This window comes from Zalophus californianus, chromosome 11 (assembly GCF_009762305.2).
Source record: "Zalophus californianus isolate mZalCal1 chromosome 11, mZalCal1.pri.v2, whole genome shotgun sequence".
NCBI lineage: Eukaryota > Metazoa > Chordata > Mammalia > Carnivora > Otariidae > Zalophus > Zalophus californianus.
This window is the reverse complement of record NC_045605.1, coordinates 72,930,294-72,946,658: the sequence shown is the minus strand read 5'-3', so window position 1 is coordinate 72,946,658 and position 16,365 is coordinate 72,930,294. Positions and strand designations below refer to the sequence as shown.

At 38.4% G+C, this 16,365-nt stretch overlaps 1 protein-coding gene across 2 annotated transcripts in view; it reads right to left on the bottom strand.

The window, feature by feature from the left end:
- Nucleotides 1-825: 825 nt before the first annotated feature.
- Nucleotides 826-16,365, bottom strand: part of GTF2H1 (general transcription factor IIH subunit 1) — a 37,453-nt gene continuing 21,913 nt past the window's right edge. The window contains exons 10-15 of one of the 2 annotated variants that reach the window (XM_027578577.2): nucleotides 13,219-13,307; nucleotides 12,736-12,853; nucleotides 8,366-8,456; nucleotides 7,774-7,889; nucleotides 6,054-6,146; nucleotides 827-1,873 (exon numbers count right to left, since the gene is read on the bottom strand). In XM_027578577.2, the coding sequence (XP_027434378.1) occupies nucleotides 1,787-1,873; nucleotides 6,054-6,146; nucleotides 7,774-7,889; nucleotides 8,366-8,456; nucleotides 12,736-12,853; nucleotides 13,219-13,307 (594 nt within the window). In that variant the 3' untranslated portion in view covers nucleotides 827-1,786. Of the gene's footprint in view, nucleotides 1,874-6,053; nucleotides 6,147-7,773; nucleotides 7,890-8,365; nucleotides 8,457-12,735; nucleotides 12,854-13,218; nucleotides 13,308-16,365 lie in introns of both variants that reach the window. The other variant, XM_027578578.2, reaches the window with a different exon arrangement.

The window sequence follows — 16,365 nt, the reverse complement described above, 5'->3', positions numbered from 1 at the left end:
CCCCAAAATGGTTTCTTTCTTCAGTATCCATGACATTGATCACTTAATTTTTAACAGAGCACTTATTTACACCTGCCTTTCCCAACAGATATACTCTTCTACCTACTCCATTGCTACTGCTTGGAGTAGCTGTGGTGGTAAGACACTTGAAAGGCACTTTGTACAACAGTAAGGTGTAAGAGGTTACACTATTACTCTACTGATCTGAAGGAGAAATGGGAAGCCCCTTTTCTTTTTACCAGTTCAAAGTCCTGTTGAACTTTGAACTGGTAAAAGTTCAAAGTTTTGGCTTGTTGTAGCCGTTATATGAAAGATGATGAGCGTTTTCAGTTATGCAATCAGTCACAAGGATGGAAGGTACAGCATATGCAATATAGTCAATGGTACAGATGGTGACAGGTGGCAGCTACACTTGTGATGAGCATGGCATAACATGTAGAGCTGTCGAATCACTATGTTGTACACCTGAAACGCAGATAACATTGTACGTCACCTGTACTTCAATAAAAAAATTTTAAGATAAAAAGGAAAGACAACCAGCTTGTACAATGGCTTTAAAAAAGAATGAGTGGCCCACCCAAGTAAATATAACACATGAGAAACCACAAGATGTCTTAACAGTTAAGAGTATATATAAAAAGTTTTACCTTTTTCTGTAATTTGTAACGTAAGACATCTATAAAGTTTTAGATAAACAGTGAATTTGATCCTGTTAGGACCAAAATATGGCATAATTCCAGAAACAAGAAGGTATCTTTTTTTTGTTTTTCCATTTAGTCTTTTTAGTCACTATGCAATGATTATCGACTCGCCAAGGACAGTAATAGTCAGATACTGGAGAAAAGGAGATATGAGAAACATCTTTTATTTTTTTCTAAAGAGGTGAAAATAAGTAAGATTTCTTGTATTTTTCACTCGTAAGATTTTTTAAACTCTTAAAAATGCAATTTCCTCTTGTCAAAGCACATGCCATCTTAAAAAAAAACTTAGCAATGTACATTTGCACTCAAAGAAAAACATGCAGCGCCATTGTCTTCTGACAAAATTCTGCATAAAAAAACCCCACGCAACTTTCTGCAAATACGTTCCCTCTTAATCATTTAGGGACTCCAAACCACAAACATTCAGTGCAACATTTATTGTTTCTTATTTCCGTAGGAAACACAGGACCAATGATGTCTTCTGACTATAACTGTTTCCTGATGGTTGAGCAACAGTCTCCTTCTGCTTTACTTTAAAGTACTCTCTTAACTTGCTGATGTAAGGTACAACTAGAATTCAGTACAGCTTGAGGATCCAAGTGGAGGATGGAGGAGAAATACTTAAGGTGTACCCTGTGCCATACACTTAGGAAAAAAATTTATAAAGAAAAAAAAACAGCTCAGATTTTATCAATGCACCCTTTTAAAAAGTTTTTTTTTTTAATTTCTGAAAGCAGCTTAATGTGAATCAAAAGCAGTTCCTGAGTAACTGCAGTAAACAGTGTCTCTTTAAAATATATATGTGTATATGTATATATGTGTATATATACGTATACATATATATATCTGCAACTTAGCTCATTTTGGTTCTGCCTTAATTTACCTCCCCAGCTTTGAGTTTAGTCACAGTTCCTTTCCTTTCAGTTCACAATGTGCAAGTACAACAGCATCAGCTCCGAGAGTTGGCATGGGGCAGATGTTTGTCACTTCTGGGTGATCATTGGCATGTCTCAGGCCAGGTTTCCAGAGTCACTGCAGGTCACAGTTCTCCTAATTTCACAAAGCCTGCGAGAGCCATAGATACTTCACGTTTTCTTCATCAGTCGCCGCGACTGCCACTTGTGGAGCTTGTTGTAGGCCGTCTGCAGCATCTCTTCTATGTGACTTACCAACTGAAAAACAGAGCCAGACACTTATGCAGTAACTGGGCAAAGGCTGGGGAAGCTAATGCTTCTGATCCAGATCTGGCACATACTTCAGAGTGCAGTTTCCAAGCTCAGTTGTATTACCCCAGTGAGGCAACCTGTAAGCCCTCTGTGCAAGTATTTTCAGACACAATTTGTGTAAAAGGTAAGAGATGGGGGGATAGAGGCTGGAAATTTGCCTGCTCTCTCTAGGCTGTAGTGTCTTCCCTGTCATTAACCAGTAATAGGACAACACGGAAGCTGAAACTGGGCTCTACGCCTCAGTTTCTTCTGTCAAACGAAGGAGGTGTACTAAACTGATGATTTCTAGATTTAAACATTAGTCTGTCAACTAAGGCCAGGATGGTGGCATCAACATTTTATAGAACTTGTGAAAAAATGCCTTACTCTCCTGAAAATTCTGATGTAGCAGGTCTGGGATGAGATCTGGAATCTCTGATGTTCAAAAGCTCCTGTAGCTAATTCTGCTGCATAGCCAATCTTGTGAAGCACTTTCCTAAGTTTTTATTTTATTACTTTTTAAATTTATTTATTTGACAGAGAGACACAGCAAGAGATGGAACACAAGCAGGGGGAGTGGGAAAGGGAGAAGCAGGCTTCCCGCGGAGCAGGGAGCCCGATGTGGGGCTCGATCCCAGGACCCTGGGACCATGACCTGAGCTGAAGGCGGATGCTTAACGACTGAGCCATCCAGGCGCCCCCTCCCGCCCTTTTTTTTAAAAGATTTTATTTAGCAGTTTCCTAAGTTTTTAATGGTGTTTTCCAGCTCCAACGTTACGGAATTTCAAATTTAACTCAGTAGATTAAAGAAAATCTAAATGGTGTTAATGCTTCACATAAGTACTGTCATACCTTAGGTAAGGACTACATATCTTGAGTAGCAAAGGATTTACCCTTGTCATGGATATAACTAGCAGTCAACAGGAACACACTGATCTAAGTTGCTAATGACTCCTAAAGGAGAATGTCTTCAAAATATGTTTCTTTGGAGCTGGACAGTGTTTATGTGGTTGAAGTACAGTCTTGTAAAGTCTGCAAGTCAGTTCTGGCAGGAAGTCCTAAATCCTTTTAGCATGTCAATGAATTAGATCCAACCTGAGATAGAATTAAAAAAACAAAATAAAACACTCTCATTTACCCCATCTGTTATCATTATCGGGGGATGGGGTATTATGTTATTTAGTTCTGTCTGCAAAGTATATAAAATTCATTTATTTTGCTTGATGGGCACAGTGGTTCCATAGTGCCAATTAGAAGAAATGAATGCCATATCCTCGTGTGAGGTTGTACAGGCATACCTTGTTTTATTATGCAACATTTTATAGTGCTTTTCAGTGTATTTTTTTTTTTTTTTTTTTACAAACTGAAGGTTTGTGACAACACTGCACTGATCAAGTCTATCAGTGCCATTTTCTCAGCAGCATTTGCTCATTCTGTGTCACATTTTGGTAATTCTTGCAACATTTTAAACTTTTTCATTATTATATTGTTATGGTCACCTGTAACCAGTGTGACTTTGATGTTTCTGCAATTGTTCTGGGGCACCACAAACCATGCCTGTAAGATGGTGAATTTAATCAATAACTGTGTGTTCTGACTGCTCCACTGACTGGCTGTTCCCCCATCTCTCCCTCTCCTGAGGACTCCCCATTCGCTGACACACAATACTGAAACTAGGCCAATTAATAACCCTACAATGGTCTTTAAGTGTTCAAGTGAAAGGAAGAGTCACACAACTCGCACTTTAAATCAAAAGCTAGACATGATTAAGCTTAGTGAGGAAGGTGTGTTGAAAGCTGAGACAGGCTGAAAGCTAAGCTTCCCTGTGCCAGTTAGCCAAGTTGTGAATGCAAAGGAAAAGTTCTTGAAAAAAACTGTTATTCCAGTGAACATATGAATGAATGGCTTATTACTGACAGGAAGTTTTAGTGGTCTGGATAGAAGCTCACATCAGCCACAACATTCCCTTTAGCCAAAGACTAATGTAGAGGAAGGCCCTAACTCTCTTCAGTTCTATGAAGGTTGAGAGAAGTGAGGAAGCTGCAGAAGAAAAGTCCGAAGCCAGCAGAAGTTGAATCATGAGGTTTAAGAAAAGAAGCAGTCTCCATAATAGAAAAGTACAAGGTGAAGCAGCAAGTGCTGATGTATAAGGTGGCGAGTTATCCAGAAGATCTAGCTAAGTTAATTAATGAAGGCAGTAGCTACACTAACCAACAGCTTTTCAATATAGACAAAACAGCCTTCTATTGGAAGATGCCATCTAGGACTTTCATAGCTAGAGAGAAGTCAATGCTAGGCTTCAAAACTTCAAAGGACAGGCTGATTCCCTTATTATGAGTTAATGCAGTTGGTGACTAAGTTTTAGCCAATGCTCACTTACCATTCAATTATCCTAAGGCTGTTAAGAATTATGCTAAGTCTCTTTGGCCTGTGCTCTATAAATGGAACAAAGCCTGGATGAGATAGCACATCTGTTTATAACATGGTTTAGTGAATATTAAGCCCACTATTGAGACCTACTCAGAAAGATTCCTTTCAAAATATTACTGCTCACTGACAATGCACCTGTTCACCGAAGAGCTCTGATGGGGACGTACAAGATGAATGTTGTTTTCATGCCTGCTAACCCAACATTCATTCTGTAGCCCATGAGTTAAGGAGTAATTTTGACTTCTAAGTCTTATTATTTAAGAAATACAATTCTCCTAAGGCTACAGATGCCATAGATAAGGATTCCTCTGAGGAATCTAGGCAAAGTAAAATGAAAACCTTCTGGAAAGGATTCACCATTCGAGGTGCCATTAAGAATATTCGTGATTCATGGGAAGAGGTCAAAATATCAACATTAATAGGAATTTGGAAGAAGCTGATTCCAACCATCATGGTTAATTTTGAATGGTTCAAGACTTCAGTGGAGGAAGCACGTGGCCCCAGAATCCTTTTTACCACAGTGCTCCAGGCAGTTGCAATCAAGAAGGCACATGAACTGAAACCCATGTGTTGTCCTTGCTCTCATGTAGGAAGGTACTTCAAGCTTCTTTCCTGATTGTTAAGTACTACTGTTATATTTTGAGAAAAACCACTTGGCACATTTAGGGAATAAACACCAAAAACCTTACTGATGAAGAACTTTCAGCTTTCAATTGGAGAACTCCCCCTTTTGAGTAACCTACTTATTGAAGTACTAAATCCTAAATTTGTGTATACTCTTCCTTCCCTGTCATCTCAGAGAGGGCTGCGTAACAGATATGAAAAATGATCTCAAATCTCAAGTTGTTGCTCTAACCTTGCATTAAAAACAATGTTAAAAGTCCTGGGCACAAAGTGACACTTTCCACTCACTACCTCACCCACAGCCCTGCCCTGCTGTAAGCCATCAGGGAAGCTGAAGGCAGACCATTAGGAAGCAACTATAAGGTTTACTGTTACAGAGTAGCAATTCTGCCTTTCTTTGCAGGGTTAGGTTTGTGCTTGCTCCTCAGGTTTTCCAAAATAGTAATTCTTTAGGAACATACACATAGGTTCTAAATCTATAAAATAAAGTGTGGAGATGATTGGGGCACCTGGCTGGCTCAGCTGGTAGAGCATGCAACTCGATGTGGGGCTGAGTTCAAGCCCCACCATGGAGACAGTGTTTTAAGTAAACAAATAAATTATTATAAATGCTGGGGTTAGTTGTGGCCTTGAAGAGTGTGAAGGAGGGGTAGACAACTTGACAGGGAATACTTATGGGTCCTGGTTTTGTTCCACTTTTTATGATGGTTTGTGGGTAAGTACTTGTTTTATTGTTTTAAAAAGTGTTAGGTATTTTATACACTCTTCTGAATGTATGATACATTTTGCATTTAAAAAATAGTACTCTTGAGGGGCACCTGGCTGGCTTAGTTGGAAGAGCATGCCACTCTTGATCTCGGGTCATGTGTAAGAACTCCACACTCGGTGCACAGATTATCAAAAAAACAAAACAAAACAAAAAAAAACAAAACCCAAACAAAAGACCTAAAAAAAAAAAAATCATACTCTGAGCAACAGAAAAAAAAATAAAACCCCCAAATGTCATCTACTCATTCATATGGAAACAAAGTTAATTTCATCCTTTTGCAACACAGAGAAAGAAAATCAGGCCAAAATCACATGGTTGCCTTACATTTGTGCTTAAATACTGTCTCCGGATTTTTTCTTGGAATGGGCAGAGCTTCGTAACTTGAAATCGTTCCAAATTACTTTTCATTTTTACTACCTACAAAAAATGATAGAAATAATAAATTACAGAGACATTCCAAAGAACCTACAGGGAGCAAGAGAAAAACACACATAGGAAGGTTACTTTTTTTTTTTTTACTAGATTAATTGGTTTCAGGCAGAGAAGCAAGATCTACCACCACTCAGTGATTCATGAGCACTTTGGTTCATAATTCATATCCTTCTCAATATTTTTTGTGTATGTATATAAACGCATTTATTATATGGTTTTAAAATTTCACTTACCGTGAACATCTTTCAGTCATTAAATACTCGCCTAAATCATCATTTAAAAGTGGATGCACTGTATTATCAATGTATGCACTGTATTTCAATGTATGCACAGCAAATTTTTTTTTTAAAGATTTTTATTTATTTATTTGACAGAGAGATAGCGAGAGCAGGAACACAAGCAGGGGGAGTGGGAGAGGGAGAAGCAGGCTTCCCTCTGAGCAGGGAGCCCGATGCACGGCTCGATCCCAGGACCCTGTGACCATGACCTGAGCCGAAGGCAGACGCTTAATGACTGAGCCACCCAGGTGCTCCGCAAATGCTTCTTAATTAAACCTCTTCTGGTAGGCCACTTCCACATTTTCTTTCAGAGACAGTGGTAGAGGAACATCTCTATTGCTAAATATTAATTATTTCCTAGGTTAAATTCCTAAACATTGAATTTCTGGGTCAAAGCATTTTTTAAAAAGGAAGTATGAGTAATGGAAGAGAGGACTCTTAGCAACCCGGTCATCACTGATAATTTTAAATTTTCTGTTCTTTTAAAAACCATAGATTTAAAAAATGCTCTTTCACTGTAGCTTTAAAAATAATTTATTTGAATACTAGTGAGTATGAAAATTTCCTTAGGTTTACTGAGCCAGCTTCATTCTTTAGTGAGGTGCCTGCTAAAAGTCTATTATTTTTAATGGGGTATTTAACCTTTTCTCTTGTGGTTTAAAAGAGCAATCTATATAGTTAAACTATTACTATCAATACTATATTTTCCCATTTATCAACTCTCCTTTAATTGGTTAAAAAGGTTTTAGTGTTAAACAGCTAGTGCTAGATTTGTTATCAATCTCAGTTTGAATTTCATTACCTCTAAAAAATATACCAAGTAAATAATTTTACTGATGTAATTTTTCTGGGTCTCTGTTTTTAATTGCTCCAAGTGGCTTACACCTAGACAAAAGTTTTAAGATGTACAATCATTAAGTTATAGAACTGGTCTGGATATCAAGTTTCTTCATCTATAAAATGAGTTTCAATATCTACTCCATTAAGATGCTGTAGGCTTGGGCGCCTGGGTGGCTCAGTCAGTTAAGCGACTGCATTTGGCTCAGGTCATGATCCTGGAGTCCCGGGATCAAGTCCCATATCGGGCGCCCTGCTCGGCAAGGAGTCTGCTTCTCCCTCTGACCCTCCCCGCTCTCATGCTCTCGCTCTCTCAAATAAATAAAAAATAAAAAATCTTAGAAAAAAAAAGATGCTGGAGGCTTAAATTAACGTATGCAAGTAGCTATCCGAGTGTTTAGCACATGGTAAACACTCAATACAATTTTTTAATTTCAAAATAACAGTTCAAAGTCACACTACCACAGAGCTGGCTGTGTTTGGAAATCAATTCTGACCTTTTCTTCTAGGAATGGCGTATTAACGGGAAAGCAGGACCAGAAGTGCCGTAGAAGTTCCCCAACAGCCACATAAAGATGTTTCAATTCAGACTGAATATCATTTGGCACCATCTCTGCAGAAGAAAGAATTGGATAAAAGTTATTTTCACGTATGTACAATCTCTGAAAGAACAACCACTCACAGAATAAACCTGAACATGTGCACTTTGCCAATGCCAAACCAGGATGTGCTATCCTGAGATAAGTTAATGATTTTGTGACTAACAGATCTTAATTTAAATTTAAATTCCCTGGGATTCTGGAACAATTTTCAAGTTTCCCTTTATTCTAAGAGATCGGAAAGTAAAAAAGAAAGTAAAAAACGACAAAGTATTTTAGTATGGTATAGGGAGACTAATGACGTACCACTGTTTGTAATATTAAGATCATTATGAAACCTAAGCTCTTGTCTAAATAGATCTCAGGATCTATGTGCATAAAAACAGAAGTTCCAGAAATGCTCCAAAAAGACCCCAACCTAATTACTTTAGCATTCCTCCCAACTAGCTCTTTAGAGCTTATGTAAGTGAGAAAGTGGCCCCGCACATACGGTTTATGGCTTGCTGAGCGGCCCCCTGCATAAGTGCTCCTCCGGGTGACAGTGTTGTGATCGTACTACTGGCAGCACTACTTGAGAGAACCTGGAAAATGAAGACACACAAAGTGGTTTTCCTCTTCCTGCCATCTTTCTTACTTCATATTTCAGTTTTACAGCGTACAGCTTTATTCCTGTATCACAATACATAATTTATAGCAGCCAGAGTGAATGATTTCAGTGCGCACAGAAACAGAATACCTACCAGTCTTTCAGCAATACTAGGCAAGTCTCTAGATCTCAAAACTCACACTTTTGCCTAGTAAAGCCCTTTCTTAAGCACCAACTCAATTTGTGAACTCCTACCACTGAAGGTAAAACTGAGTTTAAGAAAACAAGTAAAACAACATGTTAACAACATGTACACTTCCTGGCAGTTAGCAAAAAAAAAAAAAAAAAACCCACCCCAACAGAGCAGAAATAGATCATTTGTCATTTTTCCAAGGAAGTGAATATACTTAGCCAAAAGGGGAAAAAAATACTCCCCACTAGATCAGTATCAACAGTTAGGAAAATAATTGACCTATCTATTCAGTGACTGCCTAACAAGTGCCAGGCACTGTGGTTATAGAGGAACAAATCATTTGGTGAATAGCTCAAGTGCAGGGTTAGTATGTCTATGGCTTTTCAATGATGTTTTTATAAGCAGAAATCCATGCGTATATGAACTGGATGAAAACAAATTTTCTTTTTTTTTTTTTTAAAGATTTTATTTATTTATTTGAAAGAGAGAGAGAGAGAGAGCATGAGAAGGGGTTGGGTCAGAGGGAGAAGCAGACTCTCCGCTGAGCAGGGAGCCCGATGCAGGACTCGATCCTGGGACTCCAGGATCATGACCTGAGCCGAAGGCAGTCGCTTAACCAACTGAGCCACCCAGGCGCCCGAAAACAAATTTTCAACTTGGTGTAAGAGTACAGGACATGACAACCATGAGTCAAGGGAACATGGGAACTCATGCTATTCCTATTTCCCTTTGTCAGAAATGTTATGATGTGTCAGAACCAGAAGCTTCAATGATTGCTGAGTTTGCTGACTAGCCACGGGTTGCACTCAGGTATACAGACCCAAGGACAGATAACTTCTTGAGCCTTCCTGTCTTAATTCATGCGTCTCAGATATGAAATCATTTTTGGGATGCAGAGTAGGAGTGGGGAAGAATTTAAATATCTAAGATTGAACACAGCTTAAAAAAGTAAGTATGGTCTACTTGGGCCCAAGGGGCAGATGTTGGACAATTATATTCCAGAAGGAAATAGTAGTCAAATAATCCCAAATTTATTCTGTGCGCATATATATACATACGTATATTTCTCAGCTCTGCCTGTGGAAGGGACAATAACACCAGCAGCAAATGATACCCCAAAAGAAATGAGTACACTGCACCCAGGTCTTGGTTTCTTTCTTTTTTTTTTTTTTTTAAGGATTTATTCATTCTACACAGAGAGAGAGAATCTGAGGCAGACTCTGTGCTGAGTGTAGAGCCTGATGCGGGGCTCGATCTCACAACTCTGACACCATGACACCAACCAAAATCAAGAGGGGGATGCTTAACCAACTGAGCCACCCAGGCACCCCCAGATCTTGGTTTCTAAATCTACCCAGCACTAAAGAAGATTCTGTGGCTAGGGCAGGGAAAGCATAAGATGAACCCAGAACATCTATCTCACTGTTCCATAAAGTAAGGTACTCAAAAATTGATGAAGCCATCGTCAGAAAGATACAGAAGCCAGCCTGAGGGGCCTGGGAAGGGTCTAATTGCAAAGACGCATGGGTACATTTCTGGGGGTGACAAAACTGCTTTTTTACTTGATTATGTTAGTGGTTACACAACTGTGTATGTTTATTAAAATTTGCAGACTAAAAAAGGTACATTTTACGGTATGTAAATCATACCTTGGTTTAACAAAAAAACAGCAACAGTTCATAACCCACAGAATAATGTAAGAACCCATGAATCCATTCTGATATAAATAAATATGTAAGAAGGAAAGGGAAGCTCTTCGTCTTAGCAAAGTGTCAAATGACAAATGTAGGAGGGATGATGGAATTAGAAAATCACCACTTGGGGCACCTGGGTGGCTCAGTCGGTTGGGCATCCGACTCTTGACTTTAGCTCAGGTCATGCTCTCTGGGTCATGAGATCAAGCCCTGTGTCAGGCTCTGTGCTCCGTGTGGAGCCTGCTTAAGATTCTCTCCCTCTGCCCTTCCCACTGCTTGTGCACTCGCTCGCCCTCCTGAAAAAAAAAATAGATAACCATTTAACCACCACTACAGTAGTAACTGTTTTTGGTAAGAATCACCACTGGATTCTAGAAAAACTAATGGAAAAAAGTTTGATAAGAAATATTAACATAGTCTTTTTTTTTTTAAGATTTTATTTGTTTGACAGAGAGAAACACAGCAAGAGAGGGAACACAAGCAGGGGCAGAGGGAGAGGGAGAAGCACGCTTCCCCCTGAGCGGGGAACCCAATGTGGGGCTCGATCCCAGGACCTTGGAATCATGACCCGAGCCGAAGGCAGACGCCCCATGACCGAGCCACCCAGGTGCCCAAATATTTACAGAGTCTTAAAGTATCTCTCAAGATAACTCATTACAAAGGGAAAAACAGTAACTTTTTGGTGGAGAAACTAGGTAGATACTACCTTACCCAAGTGATCAGAAGTTAGGAAAAATAAATATGTGCCTCCTGATATGATACACTGAGGGACACCTCACTGCTGTATTCCTGCCAAAAACGCATAACGTGAATCTAACCATGAGGAAACATTAGAGAAACTCAAATTGAGGGCATTTTACAAAAAACTGGCTTTTACTCAAATACCAACATCATGAAAAACAAAGAAAGGTTGAAAAATGATCCCATCTGAAAGGAAACTAAACAAACATGAGAACTAAATGCAACTTATGAACCTGACTTGGATGCTGGACCAAAAAGAGTTTAATTTGCTGTTAAGGGACACCGGTGGTACAACTGGTAAAATTTTTTAAGATCTAAAGGTTGAATAATAATGCTATCAATGTTAACTTATCATTTCTGTAATTATATTGTGTTATTTATGAGAGTATCTGTTTTAGGAAATACAAACTGAAATACCTCAGAATTTCTACTCTCAAAATGGGCCAGAAAACTTTTTTTTCCAACTTTCTATAAATCTGAGATTACTTCAAAACAAAAAGTAAAAAATAAGTTACAAATATGTGACAAGCACTACAAGACATGTATGAACTCTGCCTCAGGGTTTACAAAAACAGACACGCCTCCCGCCCCAAACTTGTTACTGGGCATGCTGAGGATTGCTTTACAGAGACAATGAAATTTGACTGAGTTTTGGATAATTATTAGGTCCTCAGGGGCAGAAACAGGCTAAGAGCATTCTAAGAAGAGAGAAAGCATGAGCTTTCTCTGTTTTCTAGGTAGTTTAGTGTTTTAGGCTGGAGAGAAGACTCCTGATTATGCGTGGAAGGGAATGGTGAAGATATGGCTGGGATTGAAACTGGAGATGTGGATTAGGGCCAGACTGTAAAGGCGCTGGCTCACCAGACAAAGGCATTCAATTACTATTGCAATGAAAGGGGGCAGTAAAAATTTTGTTTTAAAACAGTTTTAAGCTGCAGGGTGATAAGATTAAATTTATGTTTTTAGAAAGCTAACTTGTAGTGGTATTGTGGAAAACTGATCACGTTTGCCTAAACCAAGGTGTCAAGAAATACTGAAGAACAGACAGAACTTCTTGATCAATTTAAGTATGAATAAGAGAGATGCCTGGGTGGCTCAGTCAGCCAAACGTCTGCCTTTGGCTCAGGTCATGATCCCAGGGTCCTGGGATCGAGCCCCGCATCAGGCTCCCTGCTCAGTGGGGAGCCTGCTTCTCCCTCTGCCTGCTGCTCTCCCTGCTTGTGCTCTCTCTCTGACAAATAAATAAATAAAATCTTAAAAAAAAAATAAGTATGAATAAGAACAAGGAAAAATAAAAACTAGACAATAAGCTCAATTTTATATATTCTAGTCTGAGGTCATGCAGAGTATCTAGACAGTGATGTCCAAGTTTTTTGGAAATCTGGGAAATTTTCCCAGTAACACCATGTAGGAAAAAAACTAGCAATCACAAAATTCATCTATTTTTCATCATCTTAACTTTAGATACTTCTGTAATATGCCAAGTATCTTTTTTTCCCTACCTCTTGATTTCTTTTTTCAATTTACTTGCAGAAATGTGTCTTTAAACCCAATTAAAACAGCTTATATAGTTCAATTTGGTTGTGCTCATAAACTGAGGAAAGAACTACGGGAATTCTGGGTTTCGAACAGTACGAGTCACCTACCTGAGTTAATTTAGGTGTATAAGCTTCCATTTCCTGCCTAATACTTTGAAAAGAATTAATAATGTCCTGACTTGTTGCATACTGTAGTGACTGGATTGGAGTTGGACCGTGATAATACCTGAAGATTAGCAAAGAAGGAAGAAATTACTAACCACACAGAATAAACATTTGTCCTTCAAATATTTTAGCAGTCTCCATGTCCCCAGAGCAAAAAATAATAATATATTTAAACAGATTTGAGTAAAATAACTTAATTCCTATATGGGCAATAAGAAAATAGCACAGAGAATCACATTTTTATCTTGTCTTTGATCATTTAAGCATCCTTTTCTGAAATGCAAAGTAAATTTTCAAGGAAAAAAGATACTGTATCTTATGGTAACAAAGGGATTTAAAACTCGAGTGCTATCCTTGCAGAACATACTCTGCAGTGATTTGTGTTATGTAACTGTTGGGCCTCAAGTTAATACTGACCAAACTTACCTATCTGATTTCTTGAGGTTTAGTGCAATTGTTTTTATGGAATTATTTTTCCCCAAGTCTTCATATTCAATGGACTCTTGTAACTTTGCCTGTAATCATCAACACAACACTTTTTATGGTAAGTTTTTCTTACAAAAGGAATGAACATTATTGAAAAAGTACAAGTCTGCAGAGGGTAAATAAAATATGAAGCCTTCCCACCATGAACTTCAATTCCTAGAAAGGACTACTCTACAACTGGCTGAGCTCATTTTCTCACCAACCACTTACAGAGTACCTGTTTTCCTACACTCTGACCATCTTAAGTATTACTGAACTTCTAGTTTTTAATAGTCTGGCGGGTGAAAATGGTGTATTTTACTTTCTTCCACCAAATAAGTAGGACTGATTTATTATATGTCTTGCAAATACTTTTTCTTCTCATTTGGTGGTGTTTGGTTTTAATTATTCTCTTACTGCTTATTCTTCTGTGGACTAATTATTTGCTTAAGTCTTTGATCCACTTAGTATTTATTTTGGAATAAGGAACCTGATTTTCTTTTTACTAATCAGTCCACCCAACACCATTTGTAGAATAATCTGTTGTTTCCCATGGATTCTGAAATACCATGTTTATCATGTTTATTTAATTCATGTATTTGGGTTTATTTCTGTACTCTTTATTTTGGTTTTACTAACCTGTTTTCTCCTGTGCTAGTAAAAGACTACTAAATTTCTACAGCCTATGTTAATTATAAAAGACATAAGAAAGCACTCTATTTGCTTTGGCCATTTGTGAAAATAATTCTACAATATTTCATCCCTTATGTAGCTATGAAATTCATCTGGTCAATCCTCATCTGTAGCTACCAAGAAGAGTAGGATCAAAACATTTTGGTTATTAAGTATCTCTCAAAAAAGATCAACTTGAAAACTTAGTATTCAAATTGCCCCTATTTGGACAGTTTGACTAGTCCCCTTGTAGTATAGGAAAAGATCTGACCACAGCACACTATTCAGAGTAACACATTAATCAGTCTCCCACTTTAGACTCAGACGAATTTTTTTTTTTACTTTTTCTCCACCTTTCTACCAACTTCAAGGCATACTGAATCATCTTCATTACTTTTCACGTAAGATCAAGTTCATTTCTATCCCTGCTGTTCCTTACCTAAGTCATGTCCCTAACCTAACCTCCCCCGATAACCCAAATCCTATACTTCTGCCAAGGCCTCATTCGGTGACCTGACTCTCATACCTAACTGGAAACTCCATAAAAGAACTCAATATTATTACTTCTGAATCTCTTATTCTATAAAACCCTTCTGCAGAACATACATCCGACTATTTCAAACTACTGATTTGAAAGAATGTCTAGTCAGCATTTATTACTGAACACTGTGAAAATTCACACAAACCATGATTTTTGACAACTCCTTAATGACCAAGAATCAAATGTACTTAGTGCCACAGTATTGCAAAGAAAAGCATCATTTCCTAGATTTCATCTTAAATTCCTCTGTAATTTTCATTTTAGTTTCACTTTTCTTAGAAAAAAAATATTTATTCAACCCATAAATATTTTTTATTTTTTATTTTTTTTTAAAGATTTTATTTTTTGACAGAGAGAGACACAGCGAGAGAGGGAACACAAGCAGGGGGAGTGGGAGAGGGACAGAGAGAAGCAGGCTTCCCGCTGAGCAGGGAGCCCGATGCGAGGCTCCATCCCAGGACCCTGGGATCATGACCTGAGCTGAAGGCAGGCGCTTAACGACTGAGCCACCCAGGCGCCCCAACCCATAAATATTTCTTAAAGGAGTGCACTTGTGATATGTAAGTACTGCATCACTAAGTTGTAGGGGCTCCTGGGTGGCTCAGTCAGTTAAGTGGCCGCCTCTGGCTCAGGTAGTGATCTTGGCCTTTCTCTCTCAAATAAATTAATAAAATCTTTAAAAAAAAAAAACTGTACACTTGAAAACTAATATTGCACCACACGCTAACTAACTGGAATTTAAATAAAAACTTAAAAAGAAAACAAACCTTATTGGCTTTGTTAAAAAATTTTTACTCATTTGAGAGAGAGTGAGAAAGAGAAAGCGAGAACATGAGAAAGGGGAAGGTTCAGAGGGATAGGGAGAAGCAGACACCCCGCTGAGTGAGGAGCCCAATGTGGGGCTCAAACCCAGGACCCCAGGATCATAACTTGAGCTGAAGGCAGACGCTTAACTGACTGAGCCACCCAGGTTCCCCTGGCTTTGTTAATTTTAAAAGTATATATGTGGGGCGCCTGTGACACAGCGAGAGAGGGAACACAAGCAGAGGGAGTGGGAGGAGAGGGAGAAGCAGGCTTCCCGCGGAGCAGGAAGCCCAATGCAGGGCTTGATCCCAGGACCCTGGGATCATGACGTGAGCCGAAGGAAGATGCCCAACAACTGAGCCACCCAGGTGCCCTAAATAAATAAAATCTTAAAAAAATAAAAAATAAAAAGGAGTATATGCGCCTGTAGAAACATTAAGTTACTGGAAAATGAACTGAAGTGTAAGACTTATCTTAAAGATAACCATTTAGCATATTCTTTTGAAGCTGTTTTTTAAAAAGTTCATAAGCATTTTTTTACATGTGAAATTGTGTCACGTAGTTTGTCCTGTGAACTTTTCATTTATTTAATTCACGAATTTTTATTTTCTTTGATTCCTACTATAAATAACACAATTACTATACTTCAAGCTTTATTCTGAAAAACTTTTGATTGTGTCTTCCCTATAGACACTAAACTGAGGATAAGAACTCTTATTAATCATTTTTGTTTCCCACCTCATATTTTCAACAACTCAAGAATGGTTTCTTGGATTTATTTATTTTAAAGAAGACTTTATTTGAGAGAGAGAGAGAGCACAAGGGTGGGGTGAAGAAGCAGACTCCCCACTGAGCAGGGAAGCCTGATGTGGGGCTCATGATCCCGGGAGATCATGACCTGAGCCTAAGGCAGACATGCAACCGACTGAGCCACCTGGGTGCCCGATTTCTTGAATTTAATTTTTTATGAACTAAACTACTGTTATGGTATATATGAACTCTTTTTAATTATGTCATTAATCCTTTTCCAGTTATTCACAGCTGCATCAATCTCCATTGTATGGACATACCACAGATATTATTACTAGAAT